Genomic DNA, 15656 nt, shown 5'->3' on the forward strand with positions numbered 1-15656 from the left:
GCGGAGCCGGCCTCCGGGAGCGGAGCTGCCAGGCCGTAGGGCGGCTCCAGCGCCCACAGTTGCTTTTGGAAGTGACTGCACGCGGGACACTCTTGCCTGGAGGACGAGGCTCCGCTGCCCACATCCTCGCAGCACTTGGTATTTCCCCTCTTCTGAACTCGGCTGTCCCGGAACGTGGCATGCTTCAGAGAGAAGCCTTTGGCACACACTTCTAACGTTCCTTGATAACCCAAGGCTACAGCCGTCAACAGTCGTGGTACTAAGTTAGGTTCCGCAGCCGGGCCGACCGCCCTCCCTGCCTAGCGCTCAAGCCCTGCTTCACGCTGAGTCCTCCTAGAACCCCTCCCCAGCTGGCAGATGGGCGCTGCCCAGCTTCTGAGGCTGCCCGTGCGTGGCTGCCGGTGGCCTCCTTGGACTCTTCTCCCCGCGAGCAACTTTGAAAAGGGGGCTCCTGCTGCAGCATCTGCCCAGCTCACATCAGCACAGAGCGTCCACCTGCCTTGTTGCCCCGAAAGGTCTCAGAGAGACTCGACTCTCCTGCCCGCAGAGAGCCCCAGCTGCACCTCTGTCATTCCCAGCCACCTGTTCAGCAAACGCTTACCGAATATCTGGTCTGTGCCCCGGATGTGTGCAGGTCGTGTGGCGCCACCTTGTTGAGCTCGTAAGGCCACCGGGGCACTTGCTCCTGCTGCGATGGGGCTCCTCCCACCTAGCCCATCCCACCACAGTAGAGGCAGTTGGAAATCCCCCACCCTGTCCAGGATTGCCTGGGACCAGCGGGCACACCACACCAGGATGCGGTGCGCCCTGCTTCTCTCTGGGACCTGGAGCCGTGAGGAGGGTGCACTTGGATCTGAGACCTTGGCTCTGCCCTCCTCGGGTGTCAACAAGGCGGGCTGGCGCAGACCAGGTGGTTCCTGGGGACTGAGCCGCGGTGAAGGATGAAGCCACCTACCGGGATCACCACGTGGTGACGGATGCGTTCGCAGACCCTGTTCAGACACGTGTCTTGGTGGGAACGCCTCAGCATCTGCGACTTTCTCGGGACCCTCCCCTGACCACAGAGCCCTGGGCTGGCTCCTGAGCTCCGGCACTCGTCCCGTGGGGTCCTTCCTCCTGGGCCAAGGGAGGGAAGAGCCAGGTCTTCCTCTTACTTTAAATACCAGAAACTGGCCGGGCGTGGTGGGCACGCTTGTCATCCCCGCGCTTGGGAGGCGGAGACAGGAGGATCGCGCGGGTTCGAAGCCAGCCTCAGCTACTGAGTGAGGCTCTCGGCAACTCAGTGAGACCCTGTTTCCAAATAAAGTATAAATAGGTCTGGGAGTGTAGCCCGGAGGTAGAAAGCCTCTGGGTTCCACCCCAGTACCACACACACACAAAAAAAAGTAAATCCCAGAACCTGGTGCATGAGGAACACTACATGGATGGATGGATAATTAAAGAAGGAAATGGACAGGCGGGTGGGTGGATAGATGGACGGGCGAGTGGAGAGGTGATGGGTGGGGACAGATGAGTGGTTGAGTGGACAGTTACATGGGTGAGTGGGAGATGGGCGGTGAGAGGTGAGTCGTTGGGTGATGGGTGGGAGGGATGGTGGATGGATGCGTAGGTAGATGGGTGATGGGTGAGTGGATGGATGGAGGACAGGTCAGCCCTGTCCAGCAAGCCAACCCTATTGATCCCAGGCAGGTGTGAGTCCTGCTCCTGTAGGTCAGTGGTGACTCGAGGTGATGGCTACCGAGTGTTTAAGTCTCGTGCTGACCCCCTGACCCCCATGCATCTCCTGAGTACCGTTCTTGGGGAGCTAAGCACAGTTTTCCATTTTGCAGAGGGGCTGCTGGGCAGAGAGCGCCTTCAAGGCTGTGCATGAGAAGGAAGGACCAGAGGGAACCAGCTGTCTCGCTCCTCTCTTCGTCCAGGCACCAGGCACGAGCCTCAGGGTGACCTGTGGCCCTCCTCCACACCCCTCTCCCTATTAGGAAAGCAGTAAAGACTTAAAGTTCTCGAGTCCAGGTCCCCCAGGCCACTGCCCCTTTCAGCCATCTCCCTGCCATCAGCAGACAAGCTCCTTAGCCTGAGGGGCCTCAGGGAGGTGAGGGCCCTCTCAGGAGGCAACGCGGGGAGGCGCGAGGCCCTCCTTAGCCTTGCTTATGCGTGGAGAGGGACATGCACACCCCCATCATTGGCACCTGGCCAAAGCAGGAGCGGCGATTCCAAGTGGTATCTGCCATGTGAACCGTAGGCTCACCACCTGGAAACAGGTCTGGCCATTGCTCTGGGAGAGCTAATGGAACTGCCCCTCCCCGGGGTCATCCCGCTGTCCCCACCTCCACATGGAGGCAGTGCTCTGGCAGGACAGCCCTGCCCGGGAGGGCCGTGCTGACTCAAGACCTCACCCAGCAGTTCCCAGATGTGGCCTTGCCATGGGGAGGGGACCTTCCTTATGGCCCATGGGGTGCCTTGGGGAAGAGTGTGCCAGGCTGGGAGCTGGGCGTGGCAGGGTTTGCAAGGTGGTGCCTTGGGTAAGGTTGGCGATTGGCTGACACCCTGCCTGGCTGGCCTCAGGTGTTCCCATCACCTTGGGGCAGGGTTCCCTCTTGCAACCTATCTGGCCCCTTTCTCTCCCTCCCCAGATATTGGCCAGAGGGAGAAACAGACATGTCTTCCAGTGTGGAGACCCAGCCAGCTCAGGAGAACGCCAGGCCCCAGACACAGGACGGGCCGAGCCTCCCGCTAGCCAGCGGCCACGGGCAGCTGGACCGATGGCCTCTCTGCCCACTCGCCGGCCTTGCTGCTCAGGTTGTCCGAGCTGGCCTGTGGGAGCTCTGGTGAAGCTTGCACAAGCAGGACAGCAGCAGTCAAGGCCAGGCTCCCCTCAGGTCCTCCTCACTCTCCTGCCCCGGCAGCCCTGCGCGCCTGTCTCCAGCTGGGAAGTCAAGCCCAGAGGGCAGGACAACCCCCCTAAAGTCCCTTATGCATCTGAACAGAGCCGGCCGGCTGCGCGTGCACGTTGAGAGCGATTCATGGACCCCCGTCCGCCCGCTGCACTCCACCTCTGCCTGGAGAGTCAGGGCCCCGCGTCCCCTCCGCCCAGCCACAATGGCGGCCACCATGCCCGGCACCGGCTGAGGCCTGCTGGTCCTGCATACAAAACACCCACCGGCCATTATCATTCTGGAGCCGAAATCCGCCCCGGCCTGCATCTCATCGGCCATTCAGCAGCCCTTAATGACTTGTCAGTCCCTTGCCCTGCCATTTTCTGTCTAATTAATTCTTTTATTGTACACCGGATAAAGAAAGACAAAGGCCTCCCCGGCAATAATGATTCATTAAAATGCAGTGCCTTCCAGCTCTTGGCCCTGCACCAGCTGGGCCGCTCTACCCGCTGTGGGCACGGCCGCCGGCACCCCTTAACCCTTTGCGGGGTCCCCGGCCGTGGGCCCGGGAGAAGCCTCTGGGGGAGGGCCTATTGAAGCTGCGCCTGCCCGGGGCAGACTCCAAGGCTCTGAGCCCTGCATTTCAGAGGCCGGGGACCCTGGCCAGGCTGACCACGCAGGCTAGGCCGGCCTGATTCTGACCTGGCCTCCTGGGGAAGGAAGTGGAGGGGAGCTTGGGAAGGGGCCCAGAGCCGGGTGAACTTGAGATTTGACCCAGACAGGCAGAAAGGTGCCAGCGGCATGGTCAGCGTGCTGGCCATGCCAGGCCCCACTCAGCTCAGACAGGGTGTCGCTGTCTGTGGGCATGGGAGAACTAAGGCACAAGGGGCAGACCAGCAAGTGGCAGAGAGCTGCTAACCACCGGGCTGTCCTGCCCCACCAGGAAAGCTCCCGTGTGCTCTGACACAGCAGGAGAAGGCAGGACAGGTGCCGCCGGGGCCCAGGGACGGCCCAGGAGGAGGCAGGCTCGTGGTGCCCTCGGCCCAGCCTCCACCGTGCGCTCTTTGCCTGCTCCGCCTTGGATTTCGTCCTGTTAAGCTGCCCTGTTTTGCAAATGAGCAGAAAGAGTCACCATATGGCCTGAGGTGGTCACTCTTCTTCGGAAGGCCACTGCCTGGCCTGTTTCACCACAAGCAGGTCTTAATTCCCCTGAGCCCCCCACACCTGCAGGACCCTTCCCCTCTCACGGGCGAGGAAACTGAGGCTCCCCGAGGAGCACGGGCCCCAGAGCCAAAGAAAACAGCCGGAGGCGGCAGTTCTTGGAGGAGGGGGGCTTGCTGGTACCCCACCCCCTCGATCCCAGACGCCCCTGGAGACATGTCATATGCAAATCAGGTGTCTTCCGCCAGAATGAAGGAAGGATGCAGAAGATGTTGGGAGACAAAAGTGCCGCCAGGGAGAAGGGACGCCGTTGCCGGATTCCCCCCTTCCTGACCAGCTCTTGGGAGTGTCAGGGGCTGGGTGCTTGCAGCTCCCGGGCTCCCCAGGCCTGGGCCGCAACTGGCCAGCAGGCTGCAGCCCCCTCCCGGGCAGTGGCCGCAGGGCAGAGCCAGCAGAGTCAGGTTTCAGGGCCAGTAGGGAGCCTTGATGTCCTCCCAAGACTTGGTGACACAGCAAAGCTGTGTCCAGCTGCGGCTTCTTCCTCCTGAGCGGGAGCGGGCGCCCGGGGAGACCTGTTTCCTGTCTTGAGGTCCACGTGGCCCTGGGGGCAGGGAGGGACCAGCAGACAGTGCTGGCTCTGTGGTCCTGAGTCTGGGTCCTGGCAGGGGAGTTGCCGTGTGCCCAGCGATGTCCGCAGGGTGCCCGGGACTCAGCTGGTGCCTGAAGCCACAGAGGCAAACCTGGTGCCGTCGAAGTGGGTCAGCAGAGGTCCTCCTCCTGGGCGAGGTTGGAGGCCCTGGGCGTGGGCTCCGATGCAGGGAAAGACTGAGAACACAGCTCCGACACCCAGGCTCCTGAGAGGCGGGGGTGGGGGGCAGCTGCTCAAGGACACGGAGGGCACATCCCACAGAGAGCTGAGAGCAGGAGCCCGTCCAGCGGAAACCCTGCTCCCGAGAGTCGCTGCGTGGGAAGCCCGCGGGGCCTTTAAGGCTACCAGAGGCCGGGCGGGCCGCCGGCCTTTTCTCTTTCTGTCTGAGCAGGCATTCTGCTGCGCTGAGTGCTGGGGCCCGATGATCTGTGTGAGGAAATGAGGGGCGAGGAGCTTCTCCCACCAGCCTGTCCCTGGGATAGGCGGATCGATGGGCAGTGCTCCGGAAGAGCCACACTCAGGGGCCTGACTTGGGGCCGGGCGAAACAAACCAACCCTGGAAACGTCAGGATACAGGACACATCTCCTGCGAAGCCCTCACCAGCCGGGGCCGGGGCCGCAGCCTGACCTCAAGGGCATCCATCCATGCCACGGCCTCAGTGTAGTCTGGGGCCCCCACTTGGAGACTTCCAGGACTCTGGACCCAGGTTTCACCTCCAAGGACTGAGGGTGCTGAGGGGAAGCAACCAGCCGGCCAGCAGGAGACAGGATGGTGTGGGAAGGGGCAGGCACAAAGTCTAGGGGTTCCCACGGGAAGGGGACGGGCTGGCTGGCCCAGGCCAGTGTGGTCCAGTGCTGCCATCCGCCTCGTCTCACGGGAAGCCTCTCGGGGCCCGGGACTGGGGGTTCAGGAGTTAACACTCAGGAGCCCTGCCAAGTCCAGACAAAACTGGCAGGGCCACGCAGCCCTTGGGAACCTGGCAAGCCCCAAAGCGAGTCCCGGCACAGCAAAGGGCTGGCGGCTTTGTCAGCGAGCCGGACGCCCGGGGCTCTCCTTGGTCTGGGCGTCAGTGTGGGAGCTTGGAGGGCCATATGGGCCCAGACAACCCTTGGCTGGACGCAGGGCAGGCTGGGCGGGTTCCATAGGCGGCGGACTGCGAAGGCTACAGCTGCCTGAGAGCCCGGTGTTCACGGCCCCTTCCCAGACTCCTCACCCGGGGGTGTTGGCACACCCGGAACCCGAGACCCTCGTGAATCTGGGCACCTCTTCCTGAACGCTGCTCCTGGCAGGCCCTGGACTTGGCTTGGACCAGGGAGAGGGAGGCAGAGGTGGGGCCAACCAGGGACTCGAGCCACCCGTCAAACAGCAGCTGCCTCCCCCCGGGCTCCCGGAGGAAGCAGGATCGCTGCCCTCCCCCAGACCAAGAAGCCTCCAGAGGCCGGGGGTGTGCAGGCTGGACGCGCCAGCCCAGCCGCGTGCGCCCGGGAGGCTTGGCCAGGGGGCCGCTGCCGCTGCTCGGTCACTCCCCATGACTGTTTTCTCTCTAGAAACCTCCCTCCAAGCAGACGATCTTGCCCGGCCCCCGCAGGGCGGCCTTTATGTGCTCCCAGTCTGGCCCAGAGCCAGGGCCCGAAAAAATGCTGTCAGCCGGTCTTGCCACACAGCCGCCCAGAGGCCAGCCTCACTCCCCTCCTGGGGGGAAACAGCCCAAGCGCGGCCCATCTGGCCCGCTTGGCCGGTGGAGGCCCTGGAGGGAGCGGGCCTACCGCGGAGACGCCATGCTTCAGTCCAGTCCTGGGGGTCTGGTGGGCTCCCACCGCCGCCGCCTCCCCCGGCCATGCAGAGCCCCACCCCACCTTCGCCTCGGGGTCCCAGGCTCCTGGAAAGCACTGCACAGAACTCAGCCCGTGTAGATAAAAAGAATTTTTTTTAATTTTATCAAATCGATCTGTACAAAAGTTAGCGTTGCTTGGTCAGAAAGTAGTGAACCGCAGCAGGAGAGTGACAGCAAACATCTTCCCAAACTCGACGCCAAAAAACAGACGCATAAAAAACAAGCTTGCTGCGCCCCGCCCCACCCCAGAGATGCGGAGAAGTGGGGAGGGGGAGGAAAGCCCACAAATTGTTTTTCTTAAAAAAGATAGGAAAAAGTAGAAAAGGTAAAAAGAAACAGCTTCTCAGATGTATTGAAATTTACAAAGTTTTCAAGGCACAAGTATCCAGGAAGTAGGCGGTTATATGCTTGGCGTCGGGCGGAAGCGGCGTGGTACATCAGGTATTATTCTCTACAACTAGGAACCTAAAAACGTTTAGTGGAGGTTTAGTTTCACAGCTTGGTAGGTGGCGCCAGGTGCCTAAGAGCCAAGGTTATAATTTCTCCCACTTCCAGCAAATTCCCGTCGTCTACACTTGGCACACCCGTGGGCAGGACGCTGCTCCTGCCTTCTGGAGCCGGGCTGACGCCAGTGCTGGCGGCCACCCGCTCTCATGGGCCGCGGGACCCCGCCGGCTGAGCCCCCAGGGCCAAGCGCCGCCCGCCCCTCCGCCTCCTCACGCAAAGCCTCCCGACTTCCACTGTGTCTCCCGTTCTACCCTCTGCACAAATTACTTCATTAATTAAAGATAAAATAATACAGAACATAAATACATTCTTAACAGCTTTCAAAACACATTTAAGCTTTAAAATAAAAATCACTGGAAAGATTAAAAATAAACACTAAAGGAGAAGTGTTGGCTACGGCCAAACCTTACTGGGAGAAGCGTGACTCGGAGGAACACCCGACCTGCTGGCTGATGAAGGGACACGGTCCCCGGGCCGGGGCCTCCCGCCGGCACCCAGGCCTCACAAGACAGGCCTGGGGCCGCAGGGCTTCTTGCTCCCTTTGTCCCTGGTGCCCTGGCCGTTGATGCCACCCACTGAGATGCAGGCCACGGGCGCTGGCATCCTCCGGTCCTCACAGAAGAGGGACTGACTGGCTGTCCTTTCTCAGAGAGAGGAGGAAAGAGAGCTGTGTCCGCTGGCGCAGGTGTGAGGACCTGCAGGGAAAGGGCCTCCGTGGCAAAGCCTGGCTTCCCGCAGACCTCAGCAGGCACTTGGGGGGCGCGGCCTCTTCGTCCTGGCGCAGCCACCTGGAGGCCTCAGAGCCTGGCCTTCGGGCGATGCTGAGTCCTGCGGCGGCCTCAGGGCCTGGTCAGGGTGGTGTACACTGGCTGGTCCCAGTTGCTGCTGGGGCTGTGGGCCGGCGGCACGGAGAGCCCGTTGAGCAGCGGCGAGGCGTAGGGCCGGCGAGACGAGTGGAAGTAGGGGTACTGGTAGAGGCTGGGCGGGTAGCCGGGGTAGGGGCTGTAGTAGTTGGACGCCTGCAGGTCGGTGTAGTCACACTGTGAGCTGGCAAAGGAGGTGGCAGCTGCGGCTGGCGCGGCTGTGGTGACGCTGGCCTGGGCGCTGTAGGAGCCGTAGTCGGAGCGGCTGGGCGAGCCCTGAGGCTGGTCGCCATAGTGACCGGGGCTCAGCTGCTCCGTCTTGATGTGTGGCCGCGGGGGTCCCGCCTCGGTGGGCGACGCTGAGGCCGACGGGGCTCCCTTGTGGGCCCACCCGGGGGATGCCCCCACGCTGGCCGCCCCAGAGTGGGAGTAGGAGGTGCCCCCGTAGGAGCCGGCAACGGTGGCCTGGCTGGGCTCCGCAGACATGGCCGAGTGGCCATTGAGGGGCAGGTACTGGTCGAACTCATGGACGTCAAAGGTGTCCATGTTGCCGATGACCTCACTGCTGAGCTCTGAGATGTCCACGTTGCTGAAGTCGATGTTCTGGCGCCCGCTGTCCACCAGACGGCGCCCCTCCAGCTTCAGCTCCTGCTTACCCCCGCCTCCCACGTGGTGCAGGTCCGTCTTGGGGGTGGTGGGCGGGGTGGGCGGCCCGTGGGTCTGGCCTGCGGAGGAAAGCACGTGGCAGTACTGAATGCCCCTTCTGTGGGGCCAGGGTGGGGCTGTGGCCGACACCAGGCTCTGCTAACTGCCGCAGGTAGGAATCAAGGGCTTTTTGTTTCTTTACACTTCCCAGAAATTCCTGCAAAGTCAGACCTAGACCTCACTCCTCCGTGGAGAACATTCCATTAAGCGTTATACCCGAGGCCCCTCCCTTAAGAATGAGGTGGGGGGGAAGGTGGCTGGCCGGCCGGCCCTGCCAGAGCTAGCATTAACTGGGCCCTCTCGGGAGGTCTGGCCACACACACCACCGGGTGAAGCTACACAAAACCCATTCTTCCCCAACCTGGCCCAGCAAACCAAGGCGCACAGGCTTTGGATGGCGGGCCCTACGCTGCTGGCTGCAGGGATCCCCCTTCATCCTCTTGATTCTAAAGCTGGGGCTGCTAAACCCTCATGCAGGCGGCGGCCCCTACTAAAGAGCAGAGACTGTGTGGGGGAGGCAGAAGAAAACACCCCCGCGGGTGCTGTCGAAGCAGAACTATCCAGTTCAGCACTTGGGGGGGCTAAGCAGCCCCCCTTGTGGGTCGGAAACAGCCGCTCTCAGGAAGGTCTGGCTCTTGGGGCGCCTGCCTCCCCGCCTGCAGCACCCTCTGCTGTTCCCTCCTGCAGGGTACACACACTCTGGGTCTGAAGCCCACCTGTGTGGTCACTGTGGTGGTGTGCATCCCCCAGGCCCGCCTCGGCCTTGTACGTGGCGCCCCCGGGGTGGTGGCCCAGCTCCGCACCGCAGTCCGAGTCGTTCTGGCCGGCCTTCACGCTCTTCCTCCGCCGTGGCTGGTACTTGTAGTCCGGATGGTCCTTCTTGTGCTGTACACGAAGCCGCTCGGCCTCCTCCACAAATGGACGTTTCTCGCTCTCACTCAGCAAGCTGCAGGGCACACAGCAGGGCAGGGATGGCCAGGCTGCCCCGGGGCTGCCTGGGGTTCCTCAGCCCCGTGTGCACAAATGCACACACACCCACGGGGGGCTGGCTTGAACCAGGCAGCCAGGGGCACAGGCCAGGGCACTGCCGAGGACCAGGCACCTCCACCAGGCACACTCGCCACGCACCCAAGCCTCCTGGACACTAGGTGGCCGCGCCCCTCCACGAGGCCCACCAGGCTAGCGCTTGCAGGGTCTGCTGGGCAAGGTCTACGTGCTTACTCCAAAGGAAGAAGACCAAACTCTCTGTCGTCCTCCTGCCTTTCCCCCTTTCCAAGTCTGTGCTGGTGAGGGAGGCGGGCACGACCCGGCACAGAACATGTAGACGCAAGTGAGCTTCCTGGGAACCAGGGGACACAGAGGGACTTGCCGTGCCTCCATTCTCAGGCTTCTAGCGGCCACAGCAAAACTCAGCATCTGTCCTGTCCCCAGAGCACAGCAGCTGTGCCCCAGGTCCAGGCAGGAGGCAGGACCCCCAACACACACACACACACACACACACACACACACACACACTCCTCCAAGCACTCATCAGAAGGGGGACTCAGAGCCCTAGACCCAACGGCCCTAAAGTCAACCCTCCTCCCGGGTATGGGGGGTGGGTTGTCCTCCTGAGCAGCAAGGTTTTCATTGCTCCCCCTCCCCGCGCCGCACTGCTCTGACCCAGCACCCCAAAGAGCAAGCCAAAGCCTTCACCACACTCCTCCCCGCCGCCTGCCTTCCTTGTGTTGGGGCAGGGTGGTGGGGAAGAGGGGAGCTCCACCAGCCAGCGGACCTCTCTCACTACCCCTGGCCAGAGCGGAGTCCCAGCCCTTTCTAAGCCTGAAGGGGCGCCTCCGGAGACACGATGGCTGGCTGCTTGCCCCTGTCCCCTGCGGGCCCTGGCTGGGCAGGGAACTCGAAGCTGGGGTCCCAGGCACGGGTGCCAACCACAGCCCTCGGGAGGGTGTTGCAGAAGGAAGCATGCTTGAGGGCGCTGCCCTCCACCCACCCTGACCCAGCACGGCTCCTGGTCCAGGACGGCCAGAGGGTGTTTTTCCACCCGATAACCACCCCGGAGCACAGCCCCAGCCCGAGCACCCGGCGCGCGGCCACCTCCTCTCCTCCAGGCCCTGCGTCCCCCGCCAGCCAGCGGTCAGCGAGGCCGCCCCGCTCGCTCGGCGCCCCGCTGGAGACCCGCACTCACCGCCACAGCTTGCCCAGCGTCTTGCTGAGCTCGGCGTTGTGCAGGTGTGGGTACTGGTCCGCCAGCTTGCGGCGCGCAGCCTGCGCCCACACCATGAAGGCGTTCATGGGCCGCTTCACGTGCGGCTTGGCCTTGAGGGCGCCGCCGCCGCCGCCGCGCACCGGCATGGGCACCAGGCTCCAGTCGTAGCCCTTGAGCACCTGCGAGACGGCGTCGCGGATGCAGGCGGGGAAGCGCTCGTCCGCCGCCTCGGGCCCCTCGCCCCGGCCGCCGCCCCCCGCGCGGCCCGGGCCCTCGGAGCCGGCGGGCGACGGCGGCGCGTCGGAGTCCGAGTCCTCCACGTGCGACATGGAGCTGGCGGTGCCGGACGGGCTGCAGGGCGGCTGGGCGCGGGCCTCGGTCATGTCCAGCATCGGGGCGGACGCCCGGCTGCGCTGCCTCCGCCCTGGGACCCGAGGTCGCCGCGCCGCCGCGCCGCCGCCGCCGCCCGTGCTCCGTCCCGGCCCCGCGACCCGCCACAAGTTTCTTAAAGCCGCGAGCGAAGCCCCACCCCGGCTGGCCGCGATTGGACAGCGCCCCCGGGGGCGGAGCCTGGCCTCGCGCCCCGCCCCGGCGCACCACGTGGGCCCGCGCCGCCGCGCCCTCCCCGAGGTGGGCGGCGGGCCGGCCCCGGGGTGTCTTAGGCGGCGGGGACGCGGGTCCGCGGGAGCGGGCCGCACGCACACGGCCCGGCCCGGCCTCGCGCGGACGCGACGCGTGGGCCGCGGCTGTGGGCGCCGCAGCTCTCGGCACGGCGGCCGGACGCGGGGGGCCCGGGGGGCGCCCTGGACCGCGCTGGGGCGCGGGGCGGGGCCGGGCTTGCGCGGCTGCCGAGTCCCTGGGGCCGCCTGCGGATGGTGCGGCCGGACGCGGGGGCCCGGGGCCTTCCGGGCGTGACCCGCGGCGGGGGCGCGGGGCCCTCGGCGGGGCGGCCCTGGGTGGTCCGGCGGAGGCGGAGGCCACGCCAGGCCGCTGCTTCCCGGGCGCCTGGAGGGGAGGAGGGGAGGGGGCGGGTGTGCCGACCCCCGGGACTGCGGGGTCGCAGAGGGGACATTTCCCCCCTACCCCTGCGATCACCGAGCCCCGCTCGAGGCCGCCCCCGCTAGCTGGCCCCCGGCCCCCAGTACCAGAGGGCGGCTCAGATTCCGTCGTTAAACCCGGGGGGGAGAGGACGGGCCAGCCACCCCAAGTTGGAGGACCCCTCCTGGGCGATGAGCTGAATCCTCAGGCTTGTGATCCTCCAGGCCCCGGTGACCCTAAAGGAGGCCTCCTGACTGGCCAACCGTGCAGGGCGGTGACTGGCCACCATATCAGCACAGCGAGTGTCTCTTGCTGGGAGAGTAGAAGGGGCTGCTGTGTGACCAGAAAAGTCCAAATTGGAAAGCCCCAGGACCTTGGGTCTCTGCATCTTACCAACTGACTAACGGGCTGCCATGACCCTGACCAGTGCAGCGACCAGGCAGGGTGCTGCCTGCTGCCCACTCCCCTGGGTACTGTGGAAGTGCAAGTGTAGGAGGAGGGCCAGGATGCGGGGGCTTGGGACCCTGCCCTCCCTGGGCCCCAGGCATGGGGCCGAGCTGAGTGGAAGGTGCCAAGCAGAGGTGGTGTTGGACACTTGAGGTCAGCACGGCAGCCTCTCTCTGTCCCCCCAAGCCGAGGCACCCCACACACCATCTCATGAGCCCCTAGGGCACAGATGCGGTGATTGCTGGAGAGGAGGCTGGCCTCGGGAGCCCAGGCCTGGCTCCATCACCATCCTGTGCCTCTCCCGGGGCACAGACAGGGAGGTGCTGGTGGGTAGTCCCTGTCACACCTGTGCCCGATGGCAGGAGAGCCCGTGAGTGACCCTCCCACGGGGCAGGCGCGACCTGGAGGGCCCTGCCCCTCAGAGTCAGGCCCTCAAGCCCAAGGAGGCTGCTGGCACGTGGGTGGGGCCACCTTGAAGACCTCAGGAGGGTGCCACTGTGCTGTCCCGCCTTCATCCTCCATGGGTGCTGACCTTGGCTCACGTCTACAGCCACCAGGGAGGCCCCGAGTGACACTGGGTTTTGGCTTCCAGAGAGGGAGGTGTCTAGGTGGGTTCGTATGTTCCCTGGTATGGATTAAACACTCTGTGCCAGGGCTTTGTAGGTGATGGGGTAGGACCTCACCACGCAGCCCTTCCTGAAGACACTGGTGTTGAGGTGAGGAGGCACGGTCCTCCCTAGGGCCAAAGGGCTCCCCACAGGGTAGGGGCTTTTGGTAGAAAAGCTTGGGGGTGTGATATTTTCCCTGAGATCTAAAGCTTCCGACTTCCAGGAATGGAGACAGTGTGCCCCGGGGAAGGGGTAAAGGCCCTGCAGCAGAGAGCACAGACCACGTGAGGACAGAGAGCTGCGGGGATTAAAACTTGGTTTGAGCTGGGCGCGGTGGCGCATGCCTGTAATCTCAGAACTTGGGCGGCTGAGACAGGAGGATCGCAGGTTCAAAGCCAGCTTCAGCAACTCAGCAAGGCTTACTTAGTGAGAACTTGTTTCAAGATAACAGGGGCCTGCCTGAAACCACCGTCTCGGGAGGCCGAGGCAGGGAGGTTCTAAGTTCCAGGCTAGCCTGGGCAAGTTAGCAAGACTTTGTCCCAAAATGTTAAAGCTGAGGTGTACTTGATAGGAAAGTATGCCTGGGCTCAATCCCCAGTACCACTAAAAACAAAATAAAAGCCAGGCATGGTGGTGCACGCTTGTAATTCCAGCATTCAGGGGGCTGAGACCGGAGGGATGAGTGGTTCATGGACAGTCTGCTACTTAGTGAGGACCTCTGCAATTTAGTGAGACCTTGTTTCAAAATAAAGAGTATGGTGCCAGGAGTGGTGGCACAGTTTTGTAATCCCAGCACTTGGGAGGCTGAGACAGGAGGATCACACAGGTTCGAAGTCAGCCTCAGCTACTTAGGCTCTCAGCAACTTAGTGAGACTCTGTTTCCAAATAAAATAGAAAATAGGCCGGGGAGTATAGCCCAAAGGTAGAAAGCCTCTGGGTTCCACACCCAGATCGGAAATAAATAAATAAATAAAACGAGGGGCAGCTGCTTGAGCCACCTCTTGTGGGCCACAGGTCCTTGTCCAAGTACAGACCCCCTCCCTCCTCTTGGTGCTCCCTGCCCCCGGCCACCTCTGCTAGTGCTGGCTGGCTCTCCCATCCCAGCTTCACGGTCATCTGGTGGGCTGTGCCTTTTCAAAGAGGTTCTGACTGTCTGGACTTGGACCCCTGGCTCTGGGGCCTGGGAAAGCTAAAGTGGACATGGCTGCTCCTGCCCCGCAGGAGCAAGTGCGGGCTGGTGGGCACCAGCTGCCCCTCTGTGCAGGAGCCAGTCTTGGCCTGGTGGGCCCCTCCAGGAACACAAACCCCGCCCACCACCTATCTTCTGGGGATGGGACTCTGGAAGCATGCGTGCTTACTGGGACCGGGGGACCACAGCAGGCTAAATGCGGCGATGGAGGAGGTCCTGCCGCCCTGCCCAGCCCCCGCTGTACTACTCCCTGCCTGCCTGCCTCTGCCTATCCTGGAGGCCCATCCAGGGGACCATGTTCAGACTTGGTTGGGGAAGCTGGGCGTGGTGGCACACGCTTGTAATCCCAGCACTTGGGAGGCTGAGACAGGAGGATTGTGCAGGTTGGAAGCCAGCCTTGGCTACTTAGTGAGGCTCTCAGCGACTTAGACCCTGTTTCCAAATAAAGTATAAAATAGGTCTGGGAGTATAGCTTGGAGGTAGAAGGCCCCTGGGTTCCATTTCCAGTACCATAAAAAAAAAAAAAAAAGTGTTGGGGAAGCCGGGCGTGGTGGCACATGCGCGTCATCCCAGCATTTGGGAGGCTAAGACAGGAGGATCCAGGTTCGCAGCCAGCCTCAGCTACTTAGTGAGGTCCTTTGCAACTCAGTGAGACTCTGTTTCAGAATAAAGAATAAAAAATAGGGCTGGGAGCCGGACGTGGTGGCGCACGCTTGTAATCCCCGTGCTTGGGAGGCTGAGACAGGAGGATCACACGGGTTCGAAGCCAGCCTCAGCTACTTAGTGAGGCTCTCAGAAACTTAGTGAGACCCTGTTTCCAAATAAAGTATAAAAAAGGTCTGGGAGTATAGCCCAGAGGTAGAAAGCCTCTGGGTTCCACCTCCAGTATCACCAAAAAAAAAAAAAAAAAAAAAAAAAAAGGGGCTGGGGGTGTAGCTCAGAGGTAGAATCCCCCTGGGTTCCATCCCCTGTGCTGGAGAAAAAAAATGCATTGGGGAGGGCCAGGTGGGCCTGTGGATCCCAGGCTGGCACATCCTCGTGTCCACAGGCCTATCCCTGCGTGCATTCACAACGGCAGTGTGGCCATTGGCACCATGCCCAAGCACAGCCTGGGAACTTAATTGGTGCTTTGAATTACTTACTGACCTGGCAGAAACCAGACGTGGGGATGGAGAAGGGGGAACTCTCAAAGCATGGCTCCCAAAGGTGGTCCACCTGCCCATGGGTCCCCAGGGAGTCAGAAGAGGGGCTCAGGCTCTTCTGGACACCCCAGGAGTCCCCCTCCCTGTAACAGATGCTCAGGGGTCTGGCCTGGCCCTCCCAAGCGTGCAGGGATGAAGAGCTGAACCGCCGTCCTGCTCAGCCCTACGGCAGTGCTTTCCTGAGCCATCCTGGCCGGGGCCTGCATGGCGCTGTGCTGCCAACACCCGCATCCTCCGTGCCTCTGGCCTCCAGGCAGGGCCACGTGCTCCCACTGGCCTGCACCTTAGCCCAGCTCCCCTGCCTCCTAGGTGGGCACACCGCCTAGGGGTGACTGCTGGAAGCCAGGTAGGGCCCCTACTGAAGCTGTTT

General features: G+C 63.0%; 1 protein-coding gene across 1 annotated transcript; it reads right to left on the reverse strand.

Moving 5' to 3' along the window:
• Window positions 1–7867: 7867 nt before the first annotated feature.
• Window positions 7868–11194, reverse strand: SOX8 (SRY-box transcription factor 8; the record flags this gene model as incomplete). Its single annotated transcript, XM_080702310.1, has 3 exons — window positions 7868–8616; window positions 9313–9542; window positions 10782–11194. The coding sequence occupies 3 exons, from the start codon at window positions 11192–11194 to the stop codon at window positions 7868–7870; spliced, it is 1392 nt and encodes a 463-aa protein (XP_080558436.1).
• Between the last annotated feature and the right edge of the window lie 4462 nt (window positions 11195–15656).

The sequence above is a fragment of the Muscardinus avellanarius genome, assembly GCF_963383645.1.
Source record: "Muscardinus avellanarius genome assembly, chromosome: 10".
In the NCBI taxonomy this organism is placed as follows: domain Eukaryota; kingdom Metazoa; phylum Chordata; class Mammalia; order Rodentia; family Gliridae; genus Muscardinus; species Muscardinus avellanarius.